Raw genomic sequence first — 13,797 nt, 5'->3', positions numbered from 1 at the left:
CCGTAAAATGCAAACGTACCTATATAATGATTTCGATACATGAAAATAAATTAAGTAAGTTGTTGTCGTTATAATGTTTGATTTTATATTTTGCTATTATAACTTAACTACTTAAGAGGACGTAGTACCCACATGTGTTGTCTCCGTCTTACACACGACGACATAGATAAAACGCGTTTACGAAGTATGAGTAGAACTCGCTCAATTTTGGTTCTAGAGTAAATATACCTATCATAAAATTAATACTATTAAGAGATAACAATATTTTGAAGGGTAATATGGTTGTTAAGTATACTTAACAATTGAAAACTCAGAATTTGGATAACTACATTGTTAAAAGCAAAAATAGGTTGGGGAAGCTGACCATACATATTGAACCGCTATCACGTTGTGTATACAAAGCATACTTAAAGACCTATTTTAAAATACTTAAATTTTTAGTATAATTTAAAAACTCAAAGTATGTTCTGTAGCAAAAACCTTTATCACTGTAAATAGTTAAGTATCTATATGATTTTTTTATACTTTCATGTATTTATACCACAATTAAAATTTAGTAATACCTGAATTATTGAAGCGTATGTAATAAGAATAATATTTCTTGATAATAGGCTTAGAAAATATGATTTATATTTTAAGATATAGCTTTGATGATTTAAAAATTATGCAACTCCTTAATGCAGAGTTTTGAATTTTTCTAGCGTTTGAAACTGAACGATTTTAATTTTTATCCTAATTATATTCAGCTTACTAAAACTATAATATTACAATGACATATCTTTTAAAAATGTAACAACGTAAAAATTATATAAGATTTTTGATTATTATTATTATAATAGTTACAAATAATAATGTTATCGAGAAAAAATATTGTTAATAAATGATCGTACTTACTTAAAAATAATCTTTATAATCTATAGATAAATACATAATATTAGTAAAATAATAGCTGAAAAACCATAGTTTTATGTGCAGATAACCTAATAATAATAATAATAAAAATAATAAATACAAAAATAATGTAAATTTGACATTTTATAAATATTAAAATGAGACCAACCAATTTCAAACTACCGATAGCTTACACGTTCGAGTCTAATCCGAGAGACGAGTAGTCTAGTCGTAAAGTCTGAATCTTCCCAAACATTAATTTAACTTTGAAAAAGACAATAAAATTTTTATGATTTAAAATATTTCTCTAGAATAATATTATATGTTAAATTAATAATGATATAATAAAGATGAAAATATTTTGTAGAAAATGTACTACGGATTAGCTTACAGATTTAATACTTAATAATAAGAGTACAAAAATATATAGAAATCGATATCTTGAAGTTACGTCGTTACGTGACGTAATTTACTGCACTGCACTGTGATGTAATTACCAGAAAAACAAATTGAATAAAACTGACCTTCTAATTACTGTTATTTGTGTCCTGTAAGGTTCTATCTGAAGGATACAAATATAATGTAAGCATTTGAATAACATTGGAAAAAAACGATTTTAACTTGTACGTACAAGTTTAATTAAGAGACAAATATACATGAACATGAAATTAATAAATTAAAAAATGTTGTTTGACGTAAACTATCTAAATCACATTGTCCAATAAAATAAAATTGTACAATTAAGAGCTACGGGCTTTATCAAGGTTCAAAAAAAATAAAAAAAATAAAAAAAAAAATATATATATTTTCAGTGTTGGGTATTTTTAATTTTTTAATTTTTATTGATCGAAAAGAAAGAATATACATAAATTTATATGAAGATAACATTTTCGATTATCTATCTCTTTATTACTACATTAGTATAAATAATTTAGTCATTGTGACTGGTGGACATGAATATTCCAACAATAATTTTTAGGTTTTATCACTAAAAAACAAAAGTCAGACGAATAGATGGCGATACGCATCGTCTGCTCAGTTATGCAGTAGATAAATGTATTATATATGTATATAAGATCTATTATTTCTGTAAAATATAAACTTTCAGTAGGTTGTGAGGGTCACCTCAATAAAGTAGGTGCTTGATTTGGGAAAAATATAGTAGGGTGGTACTCGAGTGACATAAAATTATATGCTTTCTTTAGTACTTTACTATAATAGTACATCTAATATTGTAGTTTCCTCACCTATATTTCTTTTATAAGTGTTATCATTGCAATCTATGGAACGTTGTTAAAAACACAAATTAACGGATTAAAGGTATTTTTAAAACGTCTAGGTCAAATAATAAGCCCTTTAAAGTTGGAAAAATCTAAGGACCGACAACACTGCAGCGGTATATACATACAATACGTTAGTGTTCTTCGGGTATGGATCCAGAGGATTGCTGCGGGTGCTGTCGACGGTCGAAGGTGGTTCCAGATTGCAAGTTTGGCATGCTCATTCGGGTGACTAGCGGTCGGTCGGGCGCGGGTGGTGCGGCGTACCAGACGGACGCGGACTTCTTCATTGCGGACTGCTGAGGTTGTTGGTGTGACGGCGGAGGCGCTTTCAGCAGTTGCCCGCGGACCGGCGCGGGGGCCGCCCACGATGTAGCGTCCCCACCGGGCCCGCGGTGGAGTTGGTGCTCACCGCGGCGGAACTCGTCGATGAGCGTGCGCAGAGTGCTCCGGCGCTCCGGTAGTTCGAACGGGTACGAAGTAGACGACGCGGACGTAATCACCGTTTGCGCTTTCGTTGTCGGCGTGGAAATCATCGATGGCCGTTTTTCACGCAGAGCCCACACCTCGTTCATAGCCCATTGCAAATTCTGCTTGTTGACGAAAGACCCAAGCCCAGCTGTGGTGCCTATCTGTGAGCTGTAGAAAAAACAATATCCTCAGTCAGAAGTCCCAAATAACTGAAGCATATTCTAAATGAGACCCGACAATGGAAATGAAAATACATTTAAAGGAGAAAGTGTCGCTAAAAGAGGAAAAATTAATAAGATCAAACATAGATAATGCTTAGTTTTTGATAAAAATAATATAAAGAGAGAATGTTAGTTTAGTTAATATAATTTAAATTATAGTTAATAACCAAGTTAGTGTGTTTATTAAAAAAGTAATAATTTGATATTTATTAATGTTATCGTGTTCGGGATTATGATATAATATATGTATTGTATATACTATATAGGATCCTATATTTCGGCATCAGATCCACGTTTAGATTAGATTCGGTGACACTCTGAAGTTACTGTGGTGTATCTAAAGCTTAATCAAGGGGGAGATTGAAATTGCTTAACTCTTGATTCAGGCGGTTTCTTTAATCGACTTTTAATCGAATTTTTAAAAATACAAAATTTCCAACTCCCAAATAAGTCATTATTATAAATACTCTGATCAAATCTTTATACATTTTTTAAGAAAAAGTATTGAATTTTTTTAATTTTGATTATTACTCAATTATTTATTTTATCACATGTCATTGATTGTACCACGGAGATAAAGATTTCTTTTGAATTTTTGTTATTCAATCCAGATAAGATTCTCAGTTTTGAGCCTACTTAGTGCCTAAATTAGTTTAGATTGAAAACTGAAAAATATTATATTATACCATAACGATTAATAACGATTGGTCACATAAATATAATTATACCCCAAAACCTAATAATTGCATCGAAATAATGTAAACAAAAATGGTAGCATATATTATAATATTATAGTACTTGTCTGACTTGTCATAGTCATAATTTCATTAAATCGCATTAAAACTAAACATTGCGTCTACTAAAAACTTTTCCTAGAAAATAATTTTACATGCTTAAAATTATTCACAATTATTATTTGTATAACTTCACGAGGATCTTTTGAATTTTCTACCAAAATAACGTGCTCTTCAATAGTTATACTTAAATTAGTTTAAAATTAATAATATAAATTAGGCCCATTAACGCCATTAACTTATCAGCTGACTGACAGACAGAAGCTGTGTATGTTGTTTATGTCGGAAAAACGTACCTAATTATCTTATCACAATGGAAAATACTTTTGATCTGACATTGCAGCAATATTTTACACGATTTAAAAAATATCAACGATCTTGCTCCCACGAAAATTCACCTATATGTTACTTGCTGTAATATTTTATTCCCAAAAACTGCTAAAAATCGTTCACGAAATCGGCGGAAAACAACTATGATGAATTACATCTTTTTAAATTGCTTATTAGTAATACAGTGAAACTTCCATATAACAAACTTCCATTTTACGAAATTTTCTGTTTAACGAAATATTTTTAAGAACTATGACCTCCATTGTTAATAAATACGTAATTCTATTTAACGAATTCCTCCACATTACGAATTTTTTTTTGTTGCTTAGTCGACTTTGTTATATGGAAGTTTCACTGTATTATAAAATTAATAATTATAATTGTCTTGTGATATTACTGTATTAATGTTTTGTTTTAATAATACGAACATTAGATCGGGTGACTTCAGTACTTATACATAATAGATCATATAGGTACTATATTAATAATAGTACATGTACTTACGCGTGAGCGAAAATAGCATGCCCACGGAGATAGACACTATTATAATATTTGCAAGAACAATAAACAATACCGTCTCGTGTATATTTATGATGATACTATCACGATGCGAAAAATAGGCATTACATAGGGTTTTCGGGGAACTGCAAAATTCAACGACCGCACACACTATTGTCATAGGTACGTGTAATATGATGAATTCATTCACCTATATTATACGAATATAATAGTACGACAACGACAGTATTTATAAAATTATTATATTTAAAAAAATACAGCTGGACAACTTTAGCTATAGTTGTTTTTTACGTCTTTTAGATTCTTGATGATCATGGATAATGTTAAACAACTTTTATTATATTATTTAAATGTAATAAAAAATGTTATATTCATTTTAAATAGTCATATATACACATATATATATATATATATTATATAAAAAATGAGTAACACGCGTTTTGATCTCTCAGAAGCAATGATCATATTTAAAAAATGTAATTATTCTTTGCGGCCAATCATAATTATACAGGAAAATCGTTGTTTAATATTGGTAATTAAGATAAATGTATAATGAGTAATAACTAATTATTGAATAATAATAATAATAATAATAATAATTTTTTTTTTAGATAATCATATTATCAAATCATATACCTAGTTACGCAACGTTATTCTGAAAAACATAATCATCAAATAATTGTATTACAATTTACAATTAATACAATGAAAATCTTGTAAGTAAAAACCATCTCGAACGTTTCAAAAATAGATAATAATCTAATATACACAATATACCTTAATAAAAATCATGAACAATTTAGAACCCTGATGGTTTTGAATTTGGAAGTGAATTAAAAACACTTTAAAAAGTTACTTAAGTTTCCAAATATGAATATTAAAAAACAAAACTGATATGATTTAACAATAATTTTTAATTTTAATATTAATTATAACTCAATAATATCGAATGGATGTGCAAAAGCTATATAATCTCATAAATTTATATTATAAGATCCATATTATTCAATTTTCATATGGATTGGTGATTTGTTCTATCCGAACACTTTGGATATTGTCATAATATAGGGATTTATAGAAATTTCATATAACTGAATTGGTTGTAATAAGACATATTAAGTAAGTTAGTATACAAAAATCTATATGGCTTTAAGCATTATTCAACTATGATATTTTATTTAATACGTTATGGATTTTGTTAAATCAAGGTATTTTTTTTAAAAAAATGTTCACTTTTTACGTATTATTTAAGAAAATTTGTCAAAATTAAACAATTTAAATTTTTATTGACTGATTAAAAATGATTTTTCCGCATACAAAAACATCATCTAATGTCAATTAGAAATCTATTTGTTGTAATAAATAAATGATCATGTTAATTCTATTATGATTTTAGTGCATATATAATATAATTCCAATATATCCAATAGTTCCTAACCTACCGGACACTGATCATAAAAAATTATAACAAATAAGAATTACTTAGACATTAATATCACCCGCAAAAGAACATTAAGTGGCAATAAATCGAATAATTTTCATAATATAATATTATACTTACTTTTGATACACGCCACATATGGTAGTCCGCCATCTGCCGGACGCCGAGTTGGCTGCCACCATTCGGACAGCCTTACGGAACCGATCGATCGGCCGCAATCGATGTTCAAGTGAATTATCAATGCTACTGCTACTACTGCAAGCACTGCCACCAGGAAACACTGGTGCTACGTAAAAGTCTGACATCAACCGCCGTTCCCAGATTTTTGACTTTTTATCCACTGTGAGAGAAAACGAAATATAATAATATAATATCTACAACAGTATAATAACTAATAATTATGTTTTATTAATACGATTTTCAGACAATAAAGGGGATGGGTTTAGAGGGGTATCTATAATTGGATTTTGAATTATCGTCTGACCAGAAGAATGATTTTGTATTAATAATAATAATAATAATAATAATAATAATAAAAAAATTATGTTTCAAGTAAGAAAGAACCTTACAGAATGATTGTGGATGTTACGTCTTAAGACAACAAATGTCTAGAATGATGTAGACGAAAAAAATTATTTGTGCAACATATGAGTCGTTTTTTAACATATATATTATATATATATGTTAAAATATATGTATATGTATCATAAGTATATGTATATACACCAGACATGGCTGATAAATATATAAATCAGTGGTTCTTAAATTTTTGTTAAACACAAACCTCTGATGAAAGACATTTAGAAATCACGGATCACTCCCCTCTACCAATATTCTTTCGAATACTTTTTTTTTTTACTCAACAGTTCAGACAGGAACCACCAATAGGGCCCATGCGGACATCCGATACGAGTGTCACGGATCTTCCAATGACCATGGACCACAGTTTAAAAAATGTTGATATAGAGTATAGACAATCAAATGTAACTTTCAACTAAACACTTTTCTACATTAACCAAAAATACTAAATGTGATTTATATGGAACATCTAGACTGTTTTAATTTATGATAATAAAAACAAATTAGATACTTATAAATAAATTGTATTGACCATTCATGAAATATTTTGATTAAACATGTATTATAAGAATTTAACGATAATAGTACATATATAAGTATATTATAATACCTTATATTTTTAAAATTGAATCCCTTATTTCAATTCAATACTTCATAATAATTAATAACGTGTATTAATTTTTTTAGTGATTTTATTGTTAATATCTTTAGGTGACAAGAGTAAGTACAAGACGTGTTTCAAATGCACGCACTTATAATAATGTTATACGTGACTATTGGCTATAGTAAAAATGCTTTAAAATGATTTGATTTTATACTTAAATTTATTCTTAAAATTAGTATAGGTAAATGACGTTATAATTCTAGTGCTATAGTTTATGATATATCATTAAATATATATATATACATTTTTAACAGTGAATTAATAAGTTCATCATATATGATATCTACAATTTCTTAGGACCTGAGCGGACTAATTTATACGAATGATACAATAAACAATTCAATAAATCACTAAAACGTTAAATAAAATTATATTCATCAACCATGTATATTAATTAAATATTTTAGTTAATAGATTTATAGTTCATCACCCTATTATTTATACTCGGCGCTAATGTTTAGAAAGAATTGATAAACTCGTCGATTGTCGTACCTACAGTCGATATCGGCTCTCTATATACTATAGGTATACCAGCATAAATATTTAAGTACCTATAGGTTCAAATCGTTTTTTTTTCAATGATAACTTTTTAATGTTGTAACTCTTTTTTAATTGAACTTTAAATAGTTAAATATAATAGTATTAATAGCTAAGACCATGGTTAATTAACATTAATTAATTAATTAATCTCCGTTAACCACTGGAACCACATCTCCTGTTTCCTCGTGTTTTCGTTTTCTTATCATAGTTTTAAATTATATTATGTAATAACGTTCAGATTTATTTTTTGTATTCTTGTTAGAAATATTACAGTGATAGGATTATGAAGAAAAATAATGAAATTCTCATTAATAATGTTGGCCATAAACGTATATTAATGCATTTTTTAAATAATTTTTTATTTAATAAAAAATTAATATCGTATTGTAGACCACCTACATACACTCATATACTATAATATTAGTATCTATTGTCAAGATTTCAAGTGGTCTAAATTAATCTATGAATGGTGTGTGTGTATTAATGGTGGGAGAGTAGGGTTATTTGGTCTACTCATTTATTTTATTGAAGCTACAACACTATATTATAAATTATAATATGCTAAAATGCGTTAATAATCGATAAAAAAAAGAAATACGTATGTATAAATAATCTTACATACATCCTATGAAAATATATATTTTATTTTTAGTTTTAAATAATATCCTATTTAAAATTGATAAAATAATTTACTTAACACGGAGAAGAAAATATAATGCTTATACTATTTTGTGATGACTTAGCTACATTCAAAATTATGTTTCTGTTCTAATATGAATCGTGCTTAAATTTAAAATAATTAATATCAAAAATAATACTATAAACCTTTGTATTCTATTGTCACTAGTTAGGGTGCATGAAGCGCTACTTCAATCAACAAATTTAGGAATGTTTTTGTTTACTTTATTTCATGTTTCACATATAGTTATGTAATAATATGTTAAATAATATTCTACATGTACTATTAATTCAAAAAAATTAAACTTAACTTGCATTTTCATATTATAATTAAACACTTTATTACTCGAAGATAGGAAGAAAAATATAATGTATGTAATAGGTATATTATTATTATTTCGAATAATGTCATCGGTAAAAAATGTAAATTTTAAATTTAAATACACGTAAAAAAAATATCAAATTATGACTGTTGACAATTTAATAACGCGTAAAATTTGAACTGTAAACAGTTACTTTTGATATATATATAAATTAATTGATTAATAAACAAACATATTATTTAATAGGTAGGTGGTAATCAAAACTACACAACATATTATGATACTTTTGAGCATATTTAATATTTATATTTAAACATAATAAATATTATTTAAGGGTAAACAATTAAGCAGGTAGCAAAACAATTATTTAAATACAATATATAGGTACGTATAAGACAAATATACGATAAGCTAAAATGAATCGAGATAAGTACACTTTTTTATTACTGTTATACATAATAAGGTGTTGAAATAAATAAAAAAAATTAAAGAATATAATTTCAATTAATTATTTTTGTTTGAGATAAAATGTATATATTTTTTTTTTTGTAAAAGATAATACAAAAATGATAATTTTTCATTACCTTTCCTCTTTACTTGTCTAATAATATTATATAAATTTATATAGAGTGATTAAAATAGAGTATTATATCAACAATTTTCGTATAAATTAAATAAATATTAAAATATATGTAAATATTTGAATTTGTTTCAAAGAATTGTATTTTGCAAATAAATGGTTTTATAATTGTTCTAAATTATTTATAATATGGCATTGAGAAAGATGGATAGATTTTATATATTTATCATAAAATTATAAAATATTAAATTATCAAGTATTAATACTTTCGATTAAATGATTATTTAAGAGTGTAAACAATATAAATTAAATCATGTTTTAAAATAATAGGTAATGAGTGATTTACTTTTGATATTGTTTTTATTTTATAAGTTATGCATCATATGGTTGAAATTTCAAATTAAGAAGATCGATTAATATTTCGTTTTCAGTAGTTATTTATATATCTATATCTATATTTTTAAGCAGTATAAGCAAAGTGTTTATTTTAAAACCAATTAATGTAGAATGTAGAAACAGTTTTGAAGTTCGTATTTTAAATTTGTAATTACACTCTGTAGATAGTTGAAAATACTAAAATAGATGTACAAATGTCTAATCACAATTTAAACTAAACTGAATCATCACAAATAAAAATGTATAATTCTACGTTTTTATTTGTATTGATTATAACCAAGTACCTAGTTTTGTATCACATAAATTTAATTTATATATAATATATATACAAGTATGAAAATAAATGTAAGGTTATATTGAATTTTGCACATACAAATAATACCCGGGGAGTGTTATTTGCTTCGTTTTTCAATCTCTATAGGTTGATATGGTACAGATTACTAACATATGAATTCCATTTTGGCTCGTAAAAATTGAATAATTTATATATATATGCGTGTGTTTTAATACCACACGCACAAAATACTAGTCAGATACTATACTCGTTATTAAGGTTTAACAACATACACTGTAGTTCATGTTGTTAGTTGTTATTCTAATAGGTAGTAATTATTATCCGTATATTTTAATCAAACCTATTTAGATACAGACTGAACGATTTTTTTTTTATCATGAACTGATACTAAACAATTTAGTTCATACTCTTAGAGTGAGGGAAAAATTTGACATTTTAGTAGAATTGTGTATGATTTATACTTGAAATTAATTATTGTTCTAATAAAAATGAAAATTGATTTGGATATTTTTAAAAATTCTTATAATGAATAACTATTCAGTGTACTTACTGGTCTTTTTACGATGATCACTAGGCACTTCCATACCGTTCTTTCGTAGTACTTCTAAAAAGTCGTATTTCATCGTGCTGAGCTCAGATTTTATTTCGTTTACATCTTCCTCAGTCACGCCTACGTTTTCCATTTCTCGATGTTTCATGGAAATATATCGCCAGATGAGAGCTCGCATCACAGTGGCAAACTCACTCTCTCTTTGACTTCGATTAATGAAACTGTTGGTTTTATCATTCTGAAAATTAAAAAAAAATCGCTTGATTTCATTTTTTTTCTTTAAAGTTGACCTTTAAAAAAATATTTGATCATCATTTTAAATAGGTTACTGATTACTTAGTGGTGACTTTAATGCTAAGTACATTTTTTGGGGATGTCGCTGAAATAACCCCCATGCATTGTTTTATATAATGTTGTCGAAACTAATAATTTTAATTTACCTACTTTCATTACCAGACCCTAATAAATTTTTTTTTCCTTGGAGTAGTAGACCAACATTTTGCTGAGTAACCCTGTTCTACTACGCTGTCCTAAACTTTAAATATTTATAAGTTATAACTACTACTAAGTAGTAAAGTACTCTTCTGGATTTCAAATTTTATGTATCAAAATGCTCCGAAAAATATTTTGCTTTAGAATATGAAATTAAAAATGTATAAAATCATTCAACAAATTATAACGATATAAAAAATATTAAAAAATATAATCTTTTTAAAAAATGTTTTATTTTTATTTTGACTGCATACTGTGTAAAAAATATTTTCAAAAAAGTTAATAGATTTTGAAATAATATTGTTTGATGAAAGAATCACCTTGTTTATAAATCCAACATTAATTGTAGTTATATTTAAAATGGAAGAACCCTTACGCATTTAGAAATGTTGGTCTGTGAGATGTGATTTAATTACCGGGGATAATGTATAAAGAAGAAGGGTTTGGTGATGAGAGTAGGTAGGTACATTACAATTATTTATGTCGAAAATATTATATAAAACGATGATGAGGATTATTTCAACGATATCCCCAAAATCTTGGTTTAGCATTAGAGTCACCACTAAGGGCACTTACTAATCAAGAAACGTTGCATTGAAAATATTATGACGTGGAGGTAAATAAAAATCGCCTATAGTAATGGGTATGTTTAATTAGTTATAATTTTTAATAGTACATGATTGTATGTAATCACAAATCATGATAATAATTTGTAAGTGGTTGGAAGTACTTACATAGAATTTTCAATAAAGATTGCAACAAAGCTATGCACTATATTTTCTGAATGATTGACTTTTAATAGCTTTTTATCCAGATATAAAAATATATGAATGTTTAGTGAAGTGTTTCTGTGACGGGGCAATGTTGGGAAAAAAAATTTAAAAAAAAGAAGCTAGTTTTTAATTTCCATTATAATTAGTGCACAAAATTGGTAAAATAAATAACAGTAGATAGGATAGGTTGTACCTTTTAATTCAAAATGATATCTCTTGCAATAGGTAAATAATAATTTTATAACGACGTAATATTCCAAAAATAAATATACATAATATTTTAATTTAAAATGTTCAATTTCATTGTTATGATCGCATATGAGTGCACATCGAAGATGGTTTTAGAGCAGTATTACAAATTGTTTTTCATTACGTATTCAATAAAATAATATATTAAGTCATAGCTAATGCCCCAGAAATCATAGACACTTTAATGGGTTAAAAAAAAAATACTCAAAGATCAATTTGTCTGAGATAATGTACTTTATAATATTATTATTATCATATCTATATAATATAACATTTATTATGATTCATATATGCTGCACAGACATACATTAAACAGCATACAAGGTTAGGTTATATTTATTTTAGTCCATTATAATATCAGAATTCATTTTTTTTTTTTTAAGAATAAATTTTGCATACAACAACAAATAATACAATTATTATTATTGTACGAATGTTTTGCAAAAACATAGATAATTGCCACGCCAACTTTTAATCGATATAAACATAGTTCTATAAAGTATAATAGTTTTATTATAATATAGGTATCTAATATAATTGTAATAATATCCATATAATTATTATATACAATCAATTGATTAAAGTTCGAAAAACGTTTTGAACTATTATAGTAGGTATAATAGGTAGTTACACATTACACTGCAATAATTGTACATTTTTATCAATTCAAAATAAAGTTAATATTTATACAAATATTTAAGTTGTCTTCTTTAAATATGACTCATCAGCTGCAATACTGGATAAGAGAAAACGGATTTCCCCATTTCCGAGTAAAAAAATATATTTTATCGATATAGATTCAATACAGTACTACTTTGTGAAAATCTTTTTTTTTTCAATTACGAAATTAAACATTTTTACCTGAGGCCAAGAATCAGTTTTCTTAGACTTCCATATATAACGATAAAGCTTTTTGAAGTGTTTCAGCGTTGGATACACGTTGTACGGCGAGGGGAGAGTCGGTGTTTCTTCAAAACAGCTTAACCACAGTTTCGATCTGGAAAATTTCCATTCCACGTCTGATTGACCCTGCAGTTTATCATGTAATGTATCAGCATTATGGTTGTAAAGCAATATTAATATTATTAATGAGTTATGACAACAAAAAATGTATACCTCAATGACAGAATAGGAATTAGACATCATAGCAATGAGCAGGTTCAACATAATCGTAACATTAATTACCGAGTAAGTAGCAAACATAAAAAGTGCCCAGAATTTCGTGTAAGGTTTCATTCCTGGTAGATCAAAGGTTTCAAGATCGACCTCGCCAAAACCCGTCCAAAACAGAGTGTGTATAGATTCAAACACACTGCAAACGTTACAATTTTAATTTAATTTTAATTTTTTAATTATGGTATTTAACAAAACATATAGGGATGTATATAATTTTATTACGTCTAAAATTAACACAATGTATAATAATTGTTGTATTAATTTGTTTTAGTAACAGTTATAATGTTTCTACATAATTGTAAAAACAAATTAATTAATGTTATGTTTTTATTCTTATACATTTGAAATCCATTAATAAATTAAAAAAAATTTAACATATTTGCTTGTCACGTATATTTATTTATGTTGTGTTGGCTAATTTTTTTTTTTTTTTAAGTATGCAATAATTAATAAAGTAAATAAGTATAAAAAATTAAATCCAACGGAATATAAATCACGTAGATAACAATAGAGAACTCAAAGAATAAATCATTAATACATAGATTACAGTATAAC

The 13,797-nt window shown here is 26.5% G+C and overlaps 1 protein-coding gene across 3 annotated transcripts in view; it reads right to left on the bottom strand.

Moving 5' to 3' along the window:
- Positions 1 to 803: 803 nt before the first annotated feature.
- The window catches only part of LOC132919737 (transient-receptor-potential-like protein), a 39,429-nt gene continuing 26,435 nt past the window's right edge, over positions 804 to 13,797 (bottom strand). For all 3 annotated transcript variants that reach the window (XM_060981546.1, XM_060981545.1, XM_060981547.1), the window contains 5 exons: positions 13,183 to 13,378; positions 12,928 to 13,095; positions 10,553 to 10,790; positions 6,068 to 6,287; positions 804 to 2,810 (listed from right to left, as the gene is read on the bottom strand). In XM_060981546.1, coding sequence (XP_060837529.1) covers positions 2,306 to 2,810; positions 6,068 to 6,287; positions 10,553 to 10,790; positions 12,928 to 13,095; positions 13,183 to 13,378 — 1,327 coding nt within the window. In that variant the 3' untranslated portion in view covers positions 804 to 2,305. The remainder of the gene's footprint in view (positions 2,811 to 6,067; positions 6,288 to 10,552; positions 10,791 to 12,927; positions 13,096 to 13,182; positions 13,379 to 13,797) is intronic.

The sequence above is a fragment of the Rhopalosiphum padi genome, chromosome 2 (assembly GCF_020882245.1).
Source record: "Rhopalosiphum padi isolate XX-2018 chromosome 2, ASM2088224v1, whole genome shotgun sequence".
NCBI lineage: Eukaryota > Metazoa > Arthropoda > Insecta > Hemiptera > Aphididae > Rhopalosiphum > Rhopalosiphum padi.
The sequence above is the reverse complement of the archived record's forward strand: the minus strand, read 5'-3'. Positions and strand labels throughout refer to the sequence as shown.